The sequence below is a fragment of the Hydra viridissima genome, unplaced genomic scaffold (genome assembly GCF_058129835.1).
Source record: "Hydra viridissima isolate aposymbiotic clone 2 unplaced genomic scaffold, HvirCarnegie_v1 scaffold_4, whole genome shotgun sequence".
NCBI lineage: Eukaryota > Metazoa > Cnidaria > Hydrozoa > Anthoathecata > Hydridae > Hydra > Hydra viridissima.
This window is the reverse complement of record NW_028324303.1, coordinates 20338509-20363312: the sequence shown is the minus strand read 5'-3', so window position 1 is coordinate 20363312 and position 24804 is coordinate 20338509. Positions and strand designations below refer to the sequence as shown.

The window sequence follows — 24804 nt, the reverse complement described above, 5'->3', positions numbered from 1 at the left end:
TCTGACCTTTTTATTTTATTTTATTTTATTTTATTTTTTTATTATTTTTTTAAAGTATTAAATCTGAATTTTTAAATATTGACTAAAGTTTGATTCGCTGTGCATTTTGAGGGATGATTTACTTCCGCGTTTTATTTCCAATTACTTAAACTGACGTCACTATTTCGAAATGTTCAGAAATACCTCTATGGCACGATTCAAAATCCAAATCCGTGGTGTAATACCCACTCATTACTCCAGCCGGAACAAACTCGAACAGACTTAGAAAATGAATGACGTGCGAGCTCAGATTACACTTCTTAGTAAAGCAAAAAAATTCCCTTATATGAAACTTCAAAATAACGGATTAAAACATTTTCGAGCCCATGCCTTTTTTTCAAGATCAATATTTTTAATACTATAGAAACGCCGAACAAATTATTTCATTAGCAGGAAGCAGCTCTTTATTTTGGATTGTTTAAAATATGATTCACTTTCGCTTTCTCTGCAGTACAACTTTGATTTTTTAAATCTTTTTTAATCTCAAAATTTTAATTACACTTTTTATGTTAATACGCAATATAATTATAACATAACGAACTGGCGCCTAATACATAATCCCAAAACAAGGATTAGGGAGGGCGGCAAACGCAACTGATCTTTCTTGGCTCAAGACTAAATTTTTTTAACGATGGCATTTAACTGAAAGCATATGCATGCATTCTTTGTATTATGTGTAAAAGACACGTTTACGGTTTACACCGGTCAATAAATTGAGACTAATCCATTTAGAATGGGTCAAAAAAGTGACCTCGACTTAAATGGTATGTAAGTCCACTCTTTGTATAAGTCTGAAAATTTGTATATCTGTAATGTTACACAAAGAACACTTTATAGAGAGCTTCTTAAGTGTTAATCTTTCGCCATCGATTAAAGTATACGAGTAAAAATTAAAGTATACGAGTAAACCGCTGACAGAATTTTCTCAATATTTGAGCACCGATTTTTGTTTTTTGTTTTTTTTTGGAGGGGAGGGGGGTTGTGTACAGAAATGCATTTTTTTGTTTGCTTTTTTTTTTTTTTGCACAATGTTTTTGTAGATAAGTGTATTTTTAATGCTATTGATAAGAAGCTTAGAAAAATCTTTATTGGCGTGTTTTTCAATCTTATTTCAGATAATTGCAGAGAGTGGCTAGACAAAAGATATTCTGCATATGTGCTCTCAGTTATTTAAATGATATGGTTCTGGACCCGTATGTAACAAATGATATAAATTAGGAAATTCCAAGTGGCTTCTTGGGTTTTCATCTTTAAAATTATGTGCGATAAGAACGATCAGCGATTTACAAGACGAAATATCTTTTTAGAGTTTATTTTGCCGGCATTTGTAAATTAGTATCCAAGCCTCGCAACAGTTCTTTTTAATTTATTTTAAACGCTTTTTTTTTCTTTTTCTTATAAATTTATTTAATGAACAAAACATGAAGAAATAAAAGAAACAAAAATAACTACACAGAAATATGCAAAAGTTATTTTTTTTTTCATTTTTAAAAAGGTTCATTAAAAATTTAACCAACATTTTAAAGGACCTTTTAAATTTTTTAACCCTAATTTTTTGTGAAAGTTAAATCCAGGTCTAAAGTTAAATCCAGGTTTAAAGAACCCGTATCAAAAATTGTGATCATTTGATAGGATTGCAACGAAATTAATTTCTAGAGAAATTTTACGTTTTAAAAGGAATTTTATAACGATTACTTCGAGCTCCAAGAACTCCCGTATTTTACACTTTTGAATTGAAGATCCTTCATCTTAAATACTTGTTGAAAGATTTTAAGGGCCGCATCTTTGAAAATTGTATACGTACGAAAAAAACAAAAAAAAAATTCCATTTTATATGGTCACTTACTCTTGCTCAACATACAACAGTTAAATTTTTTTTCTTTTTTCTTCTTCTAAAAATCTTTGGGTTATAAGGTTTTTATATATTCATCGCAAAAAAAATTCATCCATTAAAGATTTATGTCAATAGGAGGACATAATTATTGCATCTTTCACGGTATAAATTCGAAACATGCAAATGAATGCGCATTTTGATTTCCAAAAGCTGATGAGTTTGAAAAATATGCAAATCAACGTTCGTCCTGGCAAATGACGCAAAATCTTACCAAAAACCGCAAAAAAACCTTTTTAGCAAATTGCAGAGATCAAGTTTTAAAAGGTTTGTTGATGGATCGGGTTGATTAACTTTGTGTATTAAATTTACTTTGCAATACTCGCGCCGTTCGGAAAAAAAATAAGAGTAGAATAATACCTAATTATAAAGTTCAAATTAATAATTCGCCATTTTGTTCGGAAATATAAAAATTTGGATGGTATTGATCCATCATATTTATTACATCAATCTCCATCGGTAGGCTGATACCATTTCTACCCATTTCAAAGTATTTTAAAAAGATAGAAATTCAATTCGAATTTTCCGAATAAACAGCATTTTGGTTTTATAGTTACAATTACAGGTGGCAACCATATTCTTTTGGCGTTTTGCTTTTGCATCAAATATTATACCGAATACTTTTTCAACCTTTCGACTTTAAACCGACCAGAAGTTAAAAGTTTAAACACGATGCTCAAATCAGAAAATAAAAATGAAACGTTTATTTAGATCTTAATTCCCTACGGGCACCTGTTCTATTATGCAAAGCGTATTACTTTTTTTTTAAACTGCAATGCCGAAAAATATCATGTTTTTCTTTAATATTTTTTATTGGTTCTCCGAAATACCGAAGGTATAAAGTTGTCTAACGAATCTTCTTATCCTTATTTACAACAGTAATCAAATTTTCTTTTGTTAAACTCAGCATATAAAGTTAAATAATCGTTTAACGTAAATTACAATTCTGCTAAATATTTAACGTCTATGACGTTGCTTTTTAAAGACTTGATAAATAAGTTTTGGTCTACGTACTTTCATTCTAGCAACGTTTTATTTCTACAAACTGTGAGTGATCCAAGTTCCCGCAGTTTATTTTTGTTTTTTTTCGAGATTAGCGTCGTAAACCTGAGAAAAGGTGCAGGAATAAAGTTAAAAAACAACAGATGATTTTTTGAGGTTAGTTTTTTCGTGTTTTCTATAAAAGTTTCGCAGGCAATTTCAGCTTACACAAGTATTTGCAGAATTTTATTTACGGACAGAATAACTCATCTCTACATTCGATCTAGAATTTTTATGACCATTTTGTTAAATAGCAAAGATTGTGTTCGAGTGGCGCCCAATTTGTTTGTTAAGTCGAAGTTGTTTGATTAGACTTCACGTCTCCTTATGAATTGCTCTAATCTTTTAAATCTACTTGTAGAAATTAGACCATCTAACAACATTTCTACAAAATTAACTCACGTCTCAAGCATACTTATCTTCGCAATTTTATGAAAAGAAACTAGTTTTAATCCATTTAGTTGTTTTGGAAATACCAGACGACCTCACAAAAAGTCAACAAATTGACCTTCGTTCGGGAGATCGTTATAGTTTATCTAGATAATTGGGACTCCTTTGAATCATGTTTGCTAATTTTGACTTAAAATATTTTCTAATTCTGAAATTATTGCATATTGAAACACGTGAAAAAAAATTTTGTTTTTCTATTTTAAAAACAAAAAAATGTTGCTGTAAAATATTCATTCTTTTTGTTCTAAAAAAATCGATATGCTTAAATTAGCAGAGCGTTATAATGTTTTTCCGAAAACATTTTCCCACCTATTGAAAATCTTTATTAACCTTTCTATTGGTTAAGTAAAAATGCTTTCAAAACATAAAACAAAAGGATTTGATTGACATGCATTCTTAGTCACGCCTGATTGTTTATTGTATTGTTCTCGATTCTAACCACTGAATAAACCTTTATATATCGCACAAAAACCTTTCGTCAATGTTTTTTTATATCGTCTCAAACAGACTTCAACGCGTGGAACGTGTTAGGCTTTATTTTGTAGTTGTTGAAACCTTTATTTAATAATCAAAAAAAAAAATGAGTACAGCTTTGGTATCAGCGTTTTATGATATTAGTGATGTTATTCAACAGGTAATGAATGTATTTAAGTTGAAAAAGCGAATTTCGTCGTATACTTTCAGTTATTTTGCCGCCTTTAACCTAATCAAATCTCTCAGGGAATGTAATTAGATAAACTATTCTTGTTTTACTTTTGTGTACTTTGTATAACTTAGTTAGAAGGGTTCTCTTGGGAATGTTTTTAACGAGTATATAATGCAGAAGATAAAAACAGATTTAGATTTAGCATAAATATGAACTTGTAAAGCCATTACGATTTTCTTTATACTTTTGAATTATTTTCTTTTTTCTTTTTTTTTTTTTATAAGATTCTTTCAACGTTCGTTTATGAGTTTATGTGTTTAACTTGAAAGACATATCGTTGCAGCTTTTAATACGAATCTCGTTTAAAATTATTCCCGATGTTTTTTTTTTGTTTTTTGTTTTTTTATAGAGTAAACAGCGACCAATGTTAGATTTACGTCAAAAATTGGAAGATCGAAGACCGAGTAATTTGCTAATTCCTCGACGTCACTCAACTAACTCAACGACTGTTATTAGTTTAAGCGCACAAATAACAAAATCCCAAGTTTTGTCTCCCAGTTCTTCTAGCTTTTATCCGATGCCTCCCTCGCCGAAAGATAGATTTTTGGGAAATATTTCGCCATTTCGCGAAAGGGCGCAGAGTGCTAGTTTCCAAGAAGAATTAGACGCTCAACAAAGAAAAAGAAACTCTACCAATTCTAGTCGTTACAAGACAGAACTGTGTCGACCATTCGAAGAAAATGGAGCGTGCAAATACGGCGATAAATGCCAATTTGCTCATGGTTTTCATGAACTTAGAGGATTAAATCGACATCCTAAATACAAAACTGAGTTCTGTCGAACGTATCATACCATTGGCTTCTGTCCTTATGGACCAAGGTGTCATTTTATACACAATGATGAGGAGAAAAAGTTAGCCCAAGCTAGCCTAGGTCGTTCCTGCTCTATATCCAGTATGGACTCAATTCCTCCATCTCCTGCACACGATATAGCCCCTTCACCGTTTGGTAATTCTCTGACACCGCCAACATCTCCAGGTTATGGCGGTGATGTGTTTCTCTTTGACGAACCTTCGCATATTGCTCAGAATCCATTGGCTGTGTGTGGACAAAACTCGATGAGTGTCATTCCGGAAAACTCTTATCCATCTCCGTGCAATTCGGTCGAAATAAACAAACTTAGGAACAGCGACTATATTCCGTTAACTTCCATGGTTGGTGGATTAAGTTTTCAAGGGATGAAGCCGACGTTAAACGAACGCTACACAACAACACCTTCAGATTCCGGCTCTTCCAACCCTCCCTCTCCAGTCGAAAAGCTTCGTCGCCTACCAGTATTCGGTGGTTTGAATTAGTGAGTTCGAGTTCTTTTTTTTTTGTTCGTTTGTTTTTTCTATAAAGGAAATTTTTTATGTATAGCGATAAGTTAAAAAATTATTTTACGAGATCGTATATAATACGATCTTATCTCTTCTTCATCGAAATTCCCCGGGTAAGCAGAAAAAAAATGCGCCCGTTTATATTTGTTCTAACGCTAGATTTACGATTAATCAAAGTTAAAGAATTTTTGTTTGAAATATATTTATATTTATATATTTTATTTTTCGAAGTTTTATGCGTATAAATTTTGATAAAAAGCATGGAGTTTTTATTTCGGTGATGGTGCGAGCCTACTTTGTTGCAGTTTTTAATGTTATCTTAAGATATCGGTCAGGGCTCCGCGATGTCTGACTTAAAAAAGCTTCATAATGATTTTTATTGAATATTGTTGTTAGCGGTATTGTGTATTCGATTTATCTCTTATATAGCTTGACTAGCAACTTCTGATGAGAAATTCGCGTCACTTAATCCTGACTGAAAATATCACGTTGATTTTTTTTTTTTTTTTGCTCGCACGTTAGTCATAAGTTTCGTAATTTTTAACGACAGAAAATCCTAATATAATCTTAATTTATCATCGAACATTATTTCAAAATGTTTTGGTGTCGCTCAGTGTCTTTGTTATTTAAAATGTTCTATTTATTGACCTTTTTTGTTTTTGTTTTTTTTGTTTTTTTTTTTGTTTTTTGTTTTTTGTAATATATTATTTTTGCTACGTTGTGCGGAAATTGTGTTATCTCTTAGAAGAGTTTACGCCGCAACTATATTATAATAATATTATTGAAAAGAGTATTATATTGTTTTAAAACACATTTAGTTGGCTTTTTTCTTATATTATATTTTATCCTTTTACGAGACTTTTATTCAAATTTAATTTATAAACTAACATCTTATGTTGAATGTATTCAGTGATATTTTTTTCTCTCGGAGAATTCCTTGTGTATATATATTAGACGCCATGGAGGAGGTTTGCACTTTATTGAGTGTTAGCTCAGCTTTGAAGCAAACGTTAGCAGTGCGTGGCCAATAACTTTGTTTACTTCGACCGATTTTTCATTCTTTAGGCGTTTTGTAGCAAAAGAACTGTGTTTGTAAATAAAAGCCGTGTTGTTTTTTGTTTTTTGTTCTTTTGTTTTTAATATCAAACAAAATTAATCCTCAGATTTAATGATGAAAACTTGTTTTTTTATATATATAAATTTAAAATTGTTTCTAAGCCCGTCACTATTTATGTCGCCAGCCTCCATTTGGTGAAGTTTTATACTTATTTAGTACATTAGTTTGTAACATACAAAAAAGAATAAATTATGTGGTTAATTTATAACAGGTCTCAACCTAACCTGTTTTGTGGGTTGGTTGAGATTTTATTGTATTGTAGGCATTCCTACCCAAGTTGTAATTTATAAACGTTTTGATCAGTTTTTTCAATTGATTCTTGTTTTTTATATGCGTGCTTTCCCCCTTTCCCCATAAATTTGTAAATTTATGATGTAGTCATTAAGTACATGTGCTTAATATAATCAGTGGTTTTATGTCGTTGCGTTAAAGGAAATTCTAAATTTGTTTTGTCGCCTATGTCGTCATAACTTCCTTTTTTTTTTTTTTTTTTTTTTTTTTTTTTTTTTTTTTTTAATAAAAAAAAATTATCTTAACACAAATTTCCTTCTCCTACTGAAAGCTGACTCAAATGAATTATATTCAGTAACTTGAAAAGCATTTAAAAAATTTTAATCAGAAAATGACTCGCATCTTTGTTCTCCTATGGTGGAGTTCAATTAGCTGCATGGTTTACTAATCGCTTTTAAACCTGCGCCACTTTTCGTTAATCTGTTTGATTATCACCTCGCTTGTTTTTATAGAGTTCTATCTTAAAGTTTAATTTCTCTCTGAACTCTGTTTTAAATTTTCTATTTGTTAGCGAGTTAACACCTCACTGCATCTAGCAATAAAAATATCAGACTAAAATCTATATAATGTAAATACGTAACATAAATTTACGTCTATAGTGTAAACAAATAATTCGACCCGAATTATAAAGCTGTGTATCTATTTGAGAATAAACATGTTCTCGAATTTGTTATGCTTTCTCAAATATAAAATGATTTTTTATGGATTAAAATGTAAACCCCCGTGTCAGGCGCCATCTTTAGGAAAAAATGTGTCAAGTTTTTTTTAGGGCGTTATAATCTAGAAGATTAACAGACTTTTTTTGCAACTCGGCTTTTTTTAGTTTAATTACTTTTTATCGACTTATCGTTTCAAATATTAAATAGGTTAAAAACCTAATAAAGTGTTAACATTTCAAATTTTGTTTGAATTGCATCTAACGGTCCTTTTAGAGTAATTCCAGTGGATATAAAGATATAAAACTAACTCCAGTGGATATAAAGATTAAGATATAAACTATTAATACGCAACAAAATCCCTGTCGAAACTTTGAGGGACCAAGGAGATGTTTGACGCAATGAATGTTCGATTTATACGAAGTTTTTCCATATTGAGTTTTCAAGGGACAAAAGAAAACAGTTCGACATAATATAAGTTTGAATTAACCGGTGTTCGAGTTACCGGGGTAAATATGAAAAAATATATTATATTTGTTTACAAAACATACATTTTGAAATTCCAAAATGACAATCTAGCTTCATACAGTTTTATATTTTCCACAGGCTGAGCAATTAATGGTACAACAAATTAAAGGTCTAATTTTATTTTGGTTTGAGATTTTTTGAGCATCTGGTTCAAAAAGTTTTTAGAACCTTTTAAAATTTGAATGCGCTGATAATCAAAGCTAAGGGAACATTCAAAGATCGCTTTGTCTTAATCATCATGAAAGAATTATTTGAAATTCAGAATCACAATACAAAGAACCAATCACAATACAGAGAACCTTCCCCGAAATGCTCATGCTCTCAGCCAATAAAACGGTTAATAACAAAAAACTAGATTTTTTTTGCCATCAATCGTTAATGTCTGAGATTTCTTAAAATTGCAACTGCAAAAATATTTATGTATATACAAATTAATATAAGTAGCATTTTTTTTCTTTAGAATTCGATTTTGAAAAATCAAATTAAATACGTGTTAAAATGGTGAAAATAAGTAATTGTGAGATCGTAATTCTCTAAGAAATTTGGTAGTGAAATTTTGGTTGCTAAGAAATTTGGTAGTGATTAGACTTATAAGTCAAAAACCTTGAAATTGAAGAAAGAAAGAAAAGAAAGAAAGAAAAGAAAGAAAGAAAGAAAGAAAGAAAGAAAGAAAGAAAAAATAGAAAGAAAGTAAATTTTTTTGAGGAAAACAAAAACCCTCCAAATCTTCACTAATTTAAACCAATTCAAGACTTTTGAAGGATTTTGTTTGAAGTTTGTGACGATTGTCTGAGAAGCTTACACAACTCAAATCCAGTGTAACCTTATTCCTCTAAAGAATCGATCTTGATGGTGTACAGAGCTTATATGTGTTAGTCAGGTCTCGATCATTTTTGAAACTGAAACTGAAAGTTAACATTTCTCGATTAGTTTTGAATTATTGATGAGATCTGATGACGTTATTCCAAGAAGACAAAAAATCTTTTCAGGTAAGTTTAGACTTTTCGGAAGATTAAAAATCATTAAGAAGCTTCAAGAAGTTTAGAGAAGGAAAAAAAGATTTGATCATTCTTTTGCACTTGCTTGAAAAGGCAGTGGTGCGAAGCAACCATCTGTTGAATTATGACTGAACGCCTCTAAGTCAGAATCCGTGCTAGAAAGCAATGATAATTACCTCTGGATAATCTTAGGCGAACAAGAATAGAGCTTCGGCTCGTGTCTCAATGCACTGAATCGGAGAAAAACCGACGAGGTGATACAACTATCAAAATCTAAAATTTTCAGAGATAAATCCTATGCAGACGACTTAAACAAGAACAATACCAACTTACTTTACAGTCTCATTTTCATCGAGTGATATCTATAAGTTTGAGAAATATATTTAAAAGATTTTTTTCAATTTTTGCAAGTTCTTTTAAGTAAAAAAAAAACAAAACAAAAAAAAAATGTTTATAGATTGAATAAAGTTTATATTATGACATATTTTCTTGTTCTAATTCTTAAGAATTTATTCTAAAAAACAAACTATCTAAGAGATGCTGACACAAATAGGATTTTAGTCTTTCTCCTTTAATGCTGTCAAGTTTTTGATAACCTTTTAATACAAGCTTTTTAAACTTTAGGAGGACAGTGAGGGCAATTCTTTATAAGAGCAATAGATTTATATTTTACATTTGTAGAGGTGTCATTTATATTGCTTGCATAAAGTCTGTTGTTACCATCAATGCTAGTATGAGCTAAAGTAAGATGACTCGTCATCTAAGATGAAAGCTCGATTTTGAAAATTTTCAGTCTTTCGCATTTTGTTCTTGCGAATGGATCTCAGTTTTTGTTGCCAGCGTTTTACTGTTACAAGCAAACTTCTGGGCTGCTTGTCTTTGAGAAATTCTGTCCTCTGGTCAAAGATTTCTTTTAAGGGCTTGACATTCTCTTTAGTATAGATAATTGATTTTGGTACAAATTCTGCCTTAAAATAGTCAGCAGTAAATTTTTCCCCTTCACCATTATGCGTTTTATAAAATTCGTGCACACGCTTTCTTAAGGTCTCTGACTTAGAAACCTCTTTTTTTTCAATTAACAAAAGTTTATAGATAACTTATAAATTTTCTTAAAGAAGAGAAAATTCGTAATACATGTTCTTTTTTTTTAATAAGCATAACGCTCTGAAGTGCTTTATTTCTCTCTTTTTTTTTTTCTCTCTCACTTTTAATGTGTAGTTTATTTAAAACCATATTTAAAATGTTTATTTCATTTCTAAGTTCTATATTTGATTTCATTGATAACAATTGTATATAGTATATATGTTTTATTTTTTATTATTATACTATAACATTAATTCAGCTACATTAAAACCAAGGCAAATACAGAGCTTAAGTCAACTTTTTATTTTTCTTATACCCATTAACTTTTAGTAACGCGCACACTTTAAAAAAGTATTGAAATAAGCATATTTTATAAGAAATATGCTTAAGCTTAAGCATATTTCTTTTAACTTTTTGCTTAAGCATACCCGAGCCTGTTTCAAAAATTTCATATGCTTATAAAAAAAAAAACGTGTATTTTGAATGTAATTGCAATGTTTCAAACTGATTCTGGTGTCAAGAAATTAATCTAAAACTGCAGGCCAAATTAAATGTTATCATCCGATAGGTACCAATTAGGAATAAACTTTGACTAAAATGTTCATAAAAAAAAACAAACTCCTGGAGAGTAAAATGACTTTTCTGATGGTTTACTTATTAGATGATTTACTTATTTCAGTGGATTCCAAAAGTTTAAGATGCTGCTTTATAATAGAATCAACAACTTCAGGCTCAGCAAGGGTGCTTACATCACCAATGTCATCTATACGATTAGCAGCAATACAACGTAAAATGCGACGCATGATCTTTCCGGAACGAGTTTTTGGCAAACCAGGGCTAATCTAAATACACACGATATGTTACTCTTTTACACACACACACACATATATATATATATATATATATATATATATATATATATATATATATATATATATATATATATATATATATATATATATATAAAATTTGTTGTAAACATGACACCAAGTTATTATCTAAATTTAAACGCACTATGGGCGCCCCCCTCGACAAAAATGATTTTCTTTTTTTTATTTATAACAATATTCAGGTTGTTTTGATCTTATGGGACCGGCACATAATCTTGGTAAAAAGGTTTTTTGTTATTTACATAAAGTATAATTAAATATAATAAAGTAAAGAGGTTTCATATTGGCTTTCAGGGTAGATTCTTAACCTTGGCCAATGTTTCAATACATTTGCTACAAAAGTATAAATAAAAAAAAAACATTCTTTACAGTGGAGGCCATTTTTGTTAAATAACGAAATTCTAAGCCAATCTTTTGAATAAAATTGAATTTATGCAAATATAGTAAAAAATAAATCAGAAAGTGTAAAAACCAACAACAACTTAGCAGATAAAAAGAATACCTGAATCATTTCTGGAACAGCAAAAGATCCAATCGCTTTTTTTACCATTAAACGCAACTCGCTTTTAATGACATCCTCATCTTCAGTAACATTTTCTTTTAGTGTGACATAAGCATACACACCTAAGGTTAGTAAATACACAAATGCTTGAAGTAAGGCAACATGAATTTACCACTAGAATAAGTTTGTGAGAGATTTCAGAAACTTGCGAGTCTTAATTTTAAAATGATACAGTAGTTATAATAATCATCAATTTTGACTAAAAAATGCTCATTTCATACAAAAGTTCTCCAGTAGAAACATAAAAGTTTTTGTACCTTCTCCATTCATCTCATGAGGATATCCAACAACAGCAGTCTCTGCAACTGAGTGATGATGGTCCTGTTACATTTTTAAAAAATTACTACATGTAACAAAATTGTTAACATAAGCAAATAGTTGTCTTTAATAATCAAAAACATTTTATTCAAGAACATTTTGTAAGAATTTAAAAAACAGAAAAAAAGCAGATAAAAAGTACGGCATTCAATGGTAAAAATCGCTTTTAAAAGACTTTTAAAAAATACTTCTTTTGAAATGTTATAAGAAAGAAAAGACTAATTAGCTGTACCCCAAAAACTTCTACCTAATATCACTGATCTAAAAACATATCTGATGCACAACAAACATTAAAAATCAACTTTTCGCCACCCACTATCTAATCTTTTGGCTTTTTAGAATCAATTTTAAATTGAATAGATTAAAAGAAGAAGCAATAGTATGTTCTATATCCATTTTTTTTGAAAAGGCCTTTTTTTTAGAAAAAAAACAAAAACAAAAAACAAAAAACAAAAAAAAAAACAATTCCTATTTGGATTCCAGTTTTTTTCTTTTTTTAATGAACCAAGATTCTAAACAGATAACAAAAGTACTTACAAGGGTATCTTCAACTTCAGCTGTTCCCAATCTAATTCCCTTTACATTGATGACATCATCAACTCTACCAGTTATATGATAATGACCATCAGAGTCTCTCATTGCTCCGTCTCCAGTAAAGTAATAGCCTAAAATATTTTCTTGTTGTACATTTTGAAATAAAAAAAATTTTCAACACAAATGAAATATTTAACATAAAATATAATAAAAACAAAGATAATTCACCACTGAGTTTCCATCGAGCAGTGTGAAAAATCTACTTTAAAAAAAATACCTGGGAAAGGTTTGTAGTACGCATCAAAAAACCTCTCTTTGCTTGCAAACAGAGTTCGTGACATTCCTGGTATTGATTTCTTTATACATAGCATTCCTCTAACATTATTCCCATGTAGCACATTACCCTAAGATTAATAATCAAATAGTTATTGTCAAACATCAGTTAACAACCCAAAAAATAATGTTGAATACAAAAGAGAAATAAATTAGGCACTACAAATCCAAACATTAGGTGCTGCAGAAAAGTTTAAACTTCGATGTTTGCTATTTTTCACAAGAAATTGTCATGCAATCCTTGTATCATTCTTAACTTACTGAGTATTAAGTTGTTATTTAATGGGAAAATGTTTATTCATAACCTGTTTTATGCAAACCTAAAAAAAATTATTCTAAATGAATGAAAGAACCTTGTCATCAAGAAGAACAGGCTCTACTCCAAAAAAAGGACGCACAGGACAAGCAGGTTTCACAAGTGCATTTTCCGGAGCAGGCAGAGGTGTCATGAGTATTCCACCAGTTTCTTCGTTACAAAAAAAATTTCCATTGACAAAATCCTACAACAGTTTCAAATGGAACACAAACTGGAAAAGGCAATTTACCTGTCTGCCACCAAGTATCAACCACAGGACATTTTCCATCTCCCACTACATCACAATACCAATGCCAAGCCTCATCATTTATTGGCTCCCCAACTGAATATAAAGAAACAATAATTATAGAAAACAAAAGCTTAATTAAAAGGTTCTGGTGTCTCATTCCACTCTACTTGTTTATAGGAGAAAGTATTTTCTGCAGATAAAAAACGCTATCTGCAAAAACTTAGTTCATGTTTCCAGTAACAAAGATAAGAAACTCTTCTCTTGATTATTTGGGAAACTTTAAAAGGAAAATTTTATTCTCGATCAGATCAATGAAACAATGATTTTTACAAAAAACTTTTTAAAACTTAAAGAAGAATTTTCACCTGAACCTAAAACTTTCAGTGTAGAGCGATTGTACTTTTTAACATATTCATCTCCAAATTTGAGCAAATAGCGAATAGCTGTTGGTGCACCATAAAACTGATTGATACCTAGCCGCTCTACCATTTCCCAGTAGCGTCCTGGATCTGGGTAGCTTGGGACACTCTCAAAAAGAACAGTTGTTGCTCCATTTGCTAAAGGTCCATATACAACATAGGAGTGACCAGTAATCCATCCAATATCAGCAACACAAGCATGTATGTCTCCTGGTTTGTAATCAAACACTAGCTGTAATATAAAACATTTGAGAAAGAGCATATTAAACACATTTTTAAATATTTAATATATTCACCAGCATGTTAACTTTCTTGGTCAACCCTGTCAATATCTACACATCTTCTTTGTGATCCTCTTTTTCTCGTTTGGCATCATCATACAAAGGATGAATGCAAAATAATCATACAAAGGATGAATGCAAAATCTATCTACAGTTTAAAAAGTTTCACTGACTTTTGATTATCGCAAAAATAAAAACATTGGCCATTTTAATGATAAAAAAAAAAAACAAACTCTAAAATCCACTGCAAAGACTACAACTACTTTTACTACAGCTACAGCAACTTTACAACAGCTACTTAATTAAGTATCCGTATTGTTAGTTTTAAACATAAAAAAACGATTATGTCAAGAATGAAAAAATGAAATATATATTTGAACTTGTAATTATGGTATGTAATATAAAAAATGATGATTTTACTTTAATCCCCTTATTCAATTTATTTAAAGAGAACCTCTTAAAAGCAATCAAGAAAAATGAAAAGAAATTTGATTTATATATACAAATAAAAAAAAACCGCATACTTTATGAAATATGATGAGTTTAAATGATAACTCAATATACCTATGACCTGGTCAAATTTCTCAATATCAAATTATATGCTTTTAAACTTAAAAGACTTTAAAAAGACATAACTTTCTTAAGATACCAGCCTATTTTACAAATTTGACAAAACTATTTTACATTATCTCCATAGTATATATTTAATTTTATCTTCATAATGACAGGGCATATACTAAATGAGTTTTAAAGTACTGGCATCTCTCTCTAAATTTTCTCATCATTGGTTAAAAGAACTTTATTTCTATCAACTTCGTTCTAAGATGACAACAACATGAAAAAAATCAAGAAATTTACTGATTCATACAACTAATAATATAAATAATATTGAGAATATTTTAAAAGCAAATCTCTAAAATGCAAAAGCTTTTAATTAACCTAAACTAACCTAATAATTTTTAATTAACCTAATATGAATTAAAAATGACAATTATTAATAACTAAAAAGTTTTTGTTAAATGGTAGGATAATTAATAGCCAGGATCTATGTTTATGTTATTATACACACACACACACACACACACACACACACACACACACACACACACACACACACACACACACACACACACACACACACACACACACACACACACACACACACACACACACACACACACACACACACACACACACACACACACACACACACACACACTTAACCGCAAAATTAGTGCACCATTAATAATTATGTATTTCCTGGATTTATCAATTATAAAGATGATAGTAATGTTTATTCTGTTTCCCTTATTTAATTTATGAAATTATAGAAGCTTTTCATAAGTAGCACTTCTAGAAGAAAAGTATGCATTGCTTTTAAATTGTTTTAACAGTAGAATAGATAACTGTCATTTGAGCAACACATCTGTTCCTAATGCAGCATTCTAGACAAAATTTAAATAGTGATGAATGTGTTGCAATAGTTTCTTTATCCAATCAATGATTAATAAATCGCAAACTTGGTAGAAGATTTGGAGTGTCTCATACAACAGTTGGTAGGGTTCTACAAAGGTTTGTAGAGACAAAAGATCACGCTAGACAACTTGGCCAAGGCAGACTATGAGCTACCAATGCCATGGAGGACCGATTTTTAATGTTTCAAACACTGAGAGAATGGTTCACTACTGCACAAAGTCTCCAAATTTAACTATTTTGCACTGTACATTGGGGATGGATTCCTTCTTATGCAGGATTATGCTAGACCACATGCAGTACATATTGTTACTGAATACTTAAACAATCTTAATATAAAAGTTTTGGAGTGGTCAGCTTGCAGTCCAGATATGAACCCAATAGAGCATCTTTGGGACATAATGGGATGCTGTGTTAGAAGCCAACATCCACCACCTAACAGCCTAGACAAGCTGCAACAAAGTCATATCCGCGAGTGGGAAGATGTCCCTCAAGAAATGATTAGATCTCTAATTGAAAGTAATCCACGGTGATGTCAGGCTGTAATAACATCAAGAGGTGGTAATACAAGTTATTGATAAGTCAAAAATATTTCAATTTAAGCTGATCAATGTGCATAGCAATAATAATCATTTTACCTTATTTTGTTAAATGAGCCATATTTTTGGTTTTAGTTTTTTGTTTCACCACCCTCAAAGTCAATTTTATAATTATCATTGAAATAATTGTGTTCATGTGTTCTATTCTTAATATGTTTGTCAAACTATATGATAATATTGACCACAATTAACCTCTTGTAGCCCCGAGTTGCCTGTAGTCAACATACCAAAAAATGGTTTAAAAGTTTAATTAAAGTAATATTTTATAATAAAAAGAATGCTGATGACTTTAGTTCAGTATTTAACCAATCAAAATAAACAGACACCAAAGTTTATTCTTTGAATTCTCAAGTTAACCAGCTTTTCAATTTTTAAAGATTCAATTTTTGCGTGTTTGTAAATAAGGTAAGTTTTTTAATCTTTATTTTTCAGAAATATATCATCTTTTTGCAGTTCAAAAAATGACTAATTTGTTTAATAACATATTTAATGTGATCTTATATATCTTTCATATTAATTTTTCATCAAACGAGTTTTTAAATTTAATCTAAACCTTCGTTGCTTTAAAGCAACATTGCGCATACCCGCTTAAAAAATTAAACCGAAAAGTTTTGCTTGAAAACACGTTTTGTTGACTTCAGGCAACATTGCGCATTAACAGAAAGTCTATTACATTAAATTCATCTAATAAACGACATTATTATAGGTATTATTTTTTACTTACTTAGATGGATACTTATAAATTTTATGGTCAAAAACTAAAATCAGTTCTACCTAGACAAATTTTAAATCCTGCAGTATCAGAGGAAAGTGATTTATCTTTTGAAAGTGATAAAACAGTTGTACTAAATGATAATAAATTAGATTGTGAACTTACTGATTCGGAACCAGAAATAGAGTTAGATGCTGATTTGGAACTAGAAACAGAGTTTGATGATTCATTTTTGGAAAATAATGACCAACTTTTTCCAATAGCAAACATTGCTCCAATCCAAAAAACAAGTGCTATTGAAACCAAATTAAAGTCAAAAAAGTCTAAACCATTGGAATGGAAAATAAAAGAGCCATGTAATATTTCTGTCAAAAAAATTCCTTTCACTGGGATTCCAACTCTTGGAATATTGCCTGTGCGGCAGCCAATAGAGTATTTTCGAGATATCATAAGTTACGATCTCATCATGCGCATCGTAGAAGAAAGTAACATATACGCAGTCCAATTTGACATCACTAAACCTCTTAATTTTTCATCAGAAGAGTTGGAAGTATTTATTGGTATACTTTTCTTAATGTCAATAGTAAAAATGCCTGGTACACGCGAATATTGGGACATATTTCTTCAATATGAGCGCATAGCAAATGTTATGAACATTCAACGATTTGAGCGTATCAAGAGGTTTTTGCATTGCAATAATAATTTGAATATGTCAGAAAACTGTCCAGACAAACTTTTTAAAATTCGTCCTTTAATAGATGCTTTAAAAGAATGTTTCAAATTATTTGTTCCAGCTGAAATGTTATGCATTGACGAACAAGTTGTACCTTTTAAAGGGAGATCTAGATTAAAGCAATATAATCCTAAAAAGCCTAAAAAGTGGGGCTACAAGCTTTACATCCTGACAAATCAAGAAGGCCTTATTTATGCCTTTGAAATCCATACAGGCTCCATTTCTGCATGCACAGGTCAATCTGATCTTAAAGCCTCAGGAACTATTGTTATGCAATTGCTACAAAATATTCCGAGACACAATGGACATAAATTGTTTATAGATAACTGGTACACAGGTGTTGAATTAGCAACTGCATTATTCAATCAAGGAATTGCTTTAGTTGGGACTGTGCGCCCTAATAGGATTACTGACTGCAAAATGCCAACTGACAAATATATGAAAAATAAAGGAAGAGGTTCAGTTGAAATAAAAATATGCCAAAATAATGGGGTTGAGCTTTGTGCAATTAAGTGGTTTGATAATAGATCTGTTAATATACTCACTACTTATGAATCAGTAGTTCCAATAACTCAAGTAAAAAGATGGGATAAAAAAGAAAAAAAAGAGATTTTGGTTGATTGTCCCTCTGCAATCGCCACCTATAACAAATGCATGGGAGGCGTCAATCTTTTAGATGGACTATTGAGCTACTATCGTATTCCTGCTCGTTCAAAAAAGAGGTATCATCGGCTAATCTGGCATTTTCTTGATGTTTCAGTAGTCCAAGCATGGATTTTGTATAGAAAAGATTTAGCAAATGATAATGTCATTAAGAAAAATGTCATTAAAATCTTTCAAAATGTCAATTGCCGAATCATTGATTATGCAAGGGAAAAGGTCAATCAGAAAAGAACGACCTTCAACATCAGTTGATCTGAACTATAATGCAAAGAAAAAAAGAGGTCTTGCAGCGCCAATTCCAAACAAACTCATTCGAAATGATGGTTACGAACATTGGCCAGAGTTTACAGATAAGAAAGGAAGATGTAGATATCCTGGTTGTAATGGTTTCTTTAAGGTAAAGTGCTCCAAGTGTAATGTCCGTTTCTGTTTTACGCCAACATTCAACTGTTTTAAAACTTTTCATGAACCCTAAATTTTTTAATACATTTCTCTAAATAAAATGTAAAATTAGAGAGATAAAAGAAAACATGGTTTTTCATGTAAAACACTATTATATCAGATTAAAAAAAAAAATTATTTTAGTACTTTATGCGTCCGTTGTTGCCTAAAAGCAACAAACTCCAAATTGACCCAAAAAAAATAAAACAAATGTTTTTTTTAATTTCATCATTATAGTAGGATCATAAGTGACTAAAATTAAAAAAAGTATGTTTTTTACACAACAAGAAATTAAAGTGGGCTATAAGAGGTTAAAATAAATTGAAATGTGTAAGTGGTGCGTTAACTGTCATCACAATTTTATAACTATCATCGAAATAATTTTGTTCATGTGTTCCATTCTTAATATGTTTGTCAAAATATATGATAATATTGATGACAGTTAAAGTAAATAGAAATGTATAAGTGATGCAATAATTTTGCAGTTAAGCATGTTTGTACATATACAGCGTGTGTGTGTGTGTGTATGTATATATATATGTATATATATATATATATATATATATATATATATAGATATATATATATATATATACATATATATATAGATATATATATATATATATACATATATATATATATATATATATATATATATATATATATATATATATATATATATATATATATATATATATATATATATATATATATACACAGTGAGAGAAATAAGTATCCGAACAAAATTTTAAAGATTAAGGCTTAAAGATTAACGTTTCTCCGAGTAATTATTTTTTTGACTTTTTAATATCGAGTTGGACCGCCTTTAGCTTTTATGACTTCTCCAAGTCGACATGGCATCGATTCAACTAATTTCTTTGTCGTATCTGAGTCGATATCAGCCCAAGCTTCTTGGAGCATGATTTTTAAATCTTCTTTTCTTTTTAGACATCGTGTGCCACATTTTTTATCCAGAATTGCCCAGAGATGTTCAATTGGATTGAGATCTGGACTTTGCGCAGGCCATTCAAGTAACTCAATTTGCTTTTGGATGAAAAACTCTTTTGCTTTCTTTGACGTATGTTTAGGGTCATTGTCTTGTTGGAAGATAAAATGCTTTCCTAATCGCAGTTTTTTAGTTGAAGCCAGAAGATTTTTATTGAGAATTTTAACATAAACCTCAGAGTCCATAATTCCATCAATAAACTCCAGTTTTCCTGTTCTGTTCCAAGCCATCGATCCCCATACCATAACATTGCCTCCACTAAATTTTACTGTGCCTCGAATACAACTGAGTGTGAATGCTTCCCCTTTTTTTCTACAAATTTTTTGAGCTCCATCGGACTTCACAAGATTAAATTTTGACTCGTCCGTCCACAAAACTTTCCTCCAGAATGATACCGGCATATTTACATATTTTTTAGCAAATGCAAGTCTTCGTTTTCGATGGATTTTTGAAAGGGATGGTTTCTTGCGTGGAACTCTTGCTTTGAATCCACTTTCTTTCAATCGATTTCGAATAGTACATGAGCTCACTTTTAACCCAAAATCTTTCTCAAGGAGGCTTGACACTTTTGGTGCTGATAAAAAAACGGTTTTTTTGCACCATCTTTACAATTTGTCGATCTATTCTTGATGTTGTTTTACGCTTTGCTCCGCATCTGGGCTGATTTTGCACATATCCAAACATATTATACTTTTTAACCAGATTGCTGATGGTTCCTAATGCCATTCCAGTCGCTTTATTTATCGACCTAAACGTTTTACCTTGCTTGAACAAGTCAATAACCAAATTGCGCTGAGCTTGGGACCATTCCTTGGTTTTAACTCCCATACTTGATGATATCAATGGTAAATCAAATGAATTTAAAAAAATATCAGTCAATTATTAAAAATTACTCGTAAAACAACAATATTTCTAAAACCATTGGTTTAAAAACTTTTTTTAATAATCAATTTCAAAACTTCGTTTACAAAACAACATGTTCGGATAATTATTTTTCATTGAAGTTTTAACACTCCTTCGGGAATCGTTAAATTTTAGCAACGCAAGTTAATTACCTTTGATTAATTTTTTGCAACATAAAATCGTAATTAAATTTGCTTTTAGAATAATTATAAAAGTATTTATCAAAAACATGTTTTTCGAAAAAAACCTGACAAAGTTTATTTTCCATAAAAAAATCTTTTGTTCGGATACTTATTTCTCTCACTGTATATATATATATATATATATATATATATATATATATATATATATATATATATATATATATATATATATATATATATATATATAAATCATTCATAATAGCTTCAATATTGGGGACTGGCAATAAAAAAATAATATGTAAACAAATGATGTGTTTTGGAAAAATTGTAAAACAAACCTGATGTGTTAGCATAGCATACAACAAATATCCAGCATGTGTATGCACTACACCTTTTGGCTTTCCAGTACTGCCTGATGTGTATAATATAAACATTGTATCTTCACTTTCCATTACTTCAGGCTCGCAAAAGGTATTTTCAGTTGCCATTGCCTAGAAAGTTAAATTCTCTTGTAACAATAATATACAAAGTTAATACAACTCTGCACAGTCAAACTCTCCATTCTATACTATGGCTGATTTAGTTGATCTGACTGAACCCCTTTCCTCTAAGATAATGAATCAAAAGATAATAAATCTTTACAAAAGTGGCAAATGGTAAATGATACAAGCAGTCAGCCATTGCAACAAAGTTTTTCATTACAGCTTTCTACCATAAACAAAAATTCTGAAAAAACAACTTGGAAAATTTCTCCTTTTGTTATTCAAAATTTAGTAATGACCAATGAAATTTTAGCACAAAAATATCAGTGTGCATAAAAAAATTCCAAGTGACTAAACTCAAAATTACAATATCAGAGGTTTAGTTTAGGACAAAGTGACATTTGTGAAAATGAAAAAAAAATTGGAAAAAGGATTTTGCCTACATGTATTCATTATGCTTTCCTTTCAACAATATTTACCTAAGAACCGTTGTTTCAACTTATAATACTAAAGCTAAAAACAAAAAGAAGTTTTTAATATTTAAAAAAAAAATCTTTTACTTTTCAAAAATGACATCTATAATGCTTGTCAATATTGATTGCATTGCATCCAAAATATTGATAAAATATTGAGTTTAAATATCAAATAATAAATAGTTCAAGTTTTAAGTAAAACACCATTCTATTTTACTTAAAGATTAATAGCAAACCTCTTTTAGATAAACATCCCTTCCATTTACCATGGGTACATCAATTCCAGATCTTTGAGCAACAAAAACGTTTGTAACACTTGGACACAATTTTAAAGCAATGTCAACTGTTTGCTTTAAGGGGATCTTCTTACCACCTCGAAAACCTTCATCTGCTGTGATGACAGTTTTTACAGATGCTGTAAGTAATTTATAAAAACTCATAAAATTTATTACACTTCAAAGATAATTTTATTTGTAAAATGAGTAGAGAAAAATTTTTTGATTACATCAATGTTAATGTTTCATGTAAAAATGTATAACTAATTTATAATTTTTCCATGTATTAGTATTGTACCATCATTTATTCTTGCAGCAAGAGCTTCTGCACTGAATCCAGCAAACACCACACTAAAATTTAAAACTGATCTTTACAGAAATTTTTGTGAAACCTACTTTATTAATTATTAGGGTAAATTTTTGTATCATTCATCGAAAAGTTTTAAGCCTCTGAATTGCAAAAACTATTCTGTTTTACATAAAATTGTAAAAATTAAAAACATTGACTAAAGTAACTGTAGAAGATTTGTAATGACTTAAAAAAAAAAGAAGAAAGAAAAAAGAAAAAGATAAAGGATTACAAAAACTGAACTCAATTTATTTTACTCAAATGAAATCCAAATGACTTAAATACAAAAATTAACTGTGAAAAACAAGTTAGAGTAATAATTTTATTTTACACCTACCTATGAACAGCCCCTATCCTTGTGCAAGCAAGCATGGATGCAACAGCTAATGGAGAAGCAGGCATATATAAACACACTACGTCACCTTTACTGACACCTTTTCGTTTTAGAGCATTAGAGATTTGACAGGTCATGGCCAAAAGTTCACTAAAAATAAATGAACATTTTAATGAATATAATAATCACATCATCATCACCAGAATATTAAATCACTTTGGATAAGTTTATTTACATTTGACCTAAATATTTTAAAAAATACAAAGCTAAATTTTTTTTGATACAAAATGCATAAAATAGACACCTGTAAGTAACATTAACATGAGTTCCAGGTTCATCTCTTTCCCATATAAGAGCAACACGGTTTGGATCTTCTTTTGCATGTCGATCAAGACAGTTCTCTTTACAAATATTTCAAAAATATTTCATAAACGCTTTTTTAAAAATCATCTTACTTTAATATTTTTATTTATAGGTACTTTTACTAAAAGAATACAAAATATTACTTAGTCCAGTATAAAATACAATCTGAATAACTAGATGTGTATGCTATATTTAAACTATCACATAACACATTATACTATTACATATTACATTATATAAGAAAACAAAGAGAAAAAACTTTTCAAATTTGTTATAAAAGTTTTAAAGCAAGCTTGTTTGACTTGATCATTTTAATCCACCAGTTTACACAAACAGTGTAAATGCATGAATATGTAATATATATGTAAATAATATAAATGCATGTATATGTGTGTGTTTGTGAGAATATGATATTAAACATAAATCCATGCTTTATATAATCAATAACTTTCACCTGAAATGTTTAATGTTCCACCAAGAAACCATTTATGCTGTCCTTCAGACATATTAGAGTCAGTTACAGTATGAAATTCATTCATCCATTTTAATTTTTTTCTCCCAATTTCACCCCAAAAAGTTGTTGGATCAATTAGACTTAACTCATATAGATCACCATGATACTTGGATACGTGTGAAAGTGAAGAAACTACATCCAAATTTTTACCATTACTTTGCTGAATATATCCACACGAAGATGGATACCTAAAACTTTGACTGAGTTGCAATAACATGCTTCTTTTATATTCATTCTTTTTTAAAGTGGATAGTGAGAACTCTAAGATTCGTCTATAAATCAATGCCATTCTGTTAGAACGTTATCTGCAGATTTGCGCTCTGGTTTTATATATACAGCTTTTTTATTTTAAGTTTAAAAAAGATGAACTCCAATGCCCACAGAAATGCCATAAGAGGCACTTGAACTTCCTTAAAGATGTGGTTATAACAATTAACCACGTGCTTCTTACTCGCTGCATTTGGATTTATAAACAACAAATATCGGCTCAGTTGAACAACCCTAGACAAGTTTAGATTTTCTTCTACGCTAATAGAGGAGGTAAAGAGTCGTCGAATAAACGGACGATATTTTATCTGACAATTATTATTTTTTGGTTCAGAAATATTTCTAATACGCATACACAAAATTTACATTTTAAAAATGCATGCTAAGTGATTTCAAAAATCAACGGTTTTCACATTCTGATAAAGTGAATGTCTGCTGATGTGATGCTGATACCGCTCTCAAGCGTCTCTATGTAGTTTTGGTTGACTCGATCTGTGTAGATACTGCATACACCAAACTAAAGCAGTCCAAGCACCAACACTACCCCCCCCCCCCTCCTCCTATCACCTTACAACCTTGATAAACAAAGCAATTGCTCGACTTTTTAGATTTAAAAAAACTTTTTCTATTCATTCAAACAACAATACTTTTATCATTAAAAATTTCATCCACTTTTTCCAATCTCTTCATACACAACCTTAATCTTTTGACGCTACCTCTGGGAGGTAGCGTCAAAAGATTTAGGCTTTGATTTTTTTAGGGCTAATATTTTTTAGGGATTTTGTTAGGGCTTTGATTTTTGTTTTACGAGCCAGTTCTCTTTATCTTAACATTCAAATCTTTTCAAAATCTCACAAAAAAATGACAAAAACTCGTCAGTTTTGACATTTTTATAAAACTTTTTTTAGGTTTGATAAATAAAGCAATATTAATCAATCCCAGAAATTGAATGTCGAAGGACCCCCGTGGGCGACATTGGGGATTGATTTCCTCGAGATGATTGCCTAGGGATGATTGCCTAGGGATGATTACCGAAGGAAAAGGGAATTTAGTTTACCGTATACCTTAAAACCG

General features: G+C 30.2%; 2 protein-coding genes across 4 annotated transcripts; one reads left to right on the top strand and one right to left on the bottom strand.

Moving 5' to 3' along the window:
- Positions 1–2948: 2948 nt before the first annotated feature.
- Positions 2949–6878, top strand: LOC145182462 (mRNA decay activator protein ZFP36L2-A-like). Of its 3 annotated transcripts, none has more exons than XM_090085618.1 (3): positions 2949–3088; positions 4477–5420; positions 5875–6878. In XM_090085618.1, exons 2-3 carry the CDS (start codon positions 4492–4494, stop codon positions 5891–5893), a joined length of 948 nt encoding a protein of 315 aa, XP_089941744.1. In that variant the 5' UTR covers positions 2949–3088; positions 4477–4491; the 3' UTR covers positions 5894–6878. The 3 variants fall into 3 exon arrangements, with proteins under 3 accessions (XP_089941744.1, XP_079913718.2, XP_089941743.1); XM_080057592.2 differs by lacking the exon at positions 2949–3088 and adding an exon at positions 3878–4055 and having other exon boundaries at positions 5875–6001; XM_090085617.1 differs by lacking the exons at positions 2949–3088; positions 5875–6878 and adding an exon at positions 3878–4055 and having other exon boundaries at positions 4477–5699.
- Positions 6879–10740: 3862 nt separating this feature from the next.
- On the bottom strand, positions 10741–23993 carry LOC149890434 (acetyl-coenzyme A synthetase 2-like, mitochondrial). Its single transcript, XM_090083916.1, has 14 exons — positions 23404–23993; positions 22891–22987; positions 22590–22736; positions 22202–22254; positions 21865–22043; positions 21012–21164; positions 13666–13951; positions 13301–13393; positions 13109–13221; positions 12700–12826; positions 12426–12553; positions 11828–11891; positions 11511–11632; positions 10741–10960 (listed from the first exon to the last, which is right to left on the bottom strand). Exons 1-14 carry the CDS (start codon positions 23750–23752, stop codon positions 10769–10771), a joined length of 2103 nt encoding a protein of 700 aa, XP_089940042.1. The 5' UTR covers positions 23753–23993; the 3' UTR covers positions 10741–10768.
- Positions 23994–24804: the final 811 nt, after the last annotated feature.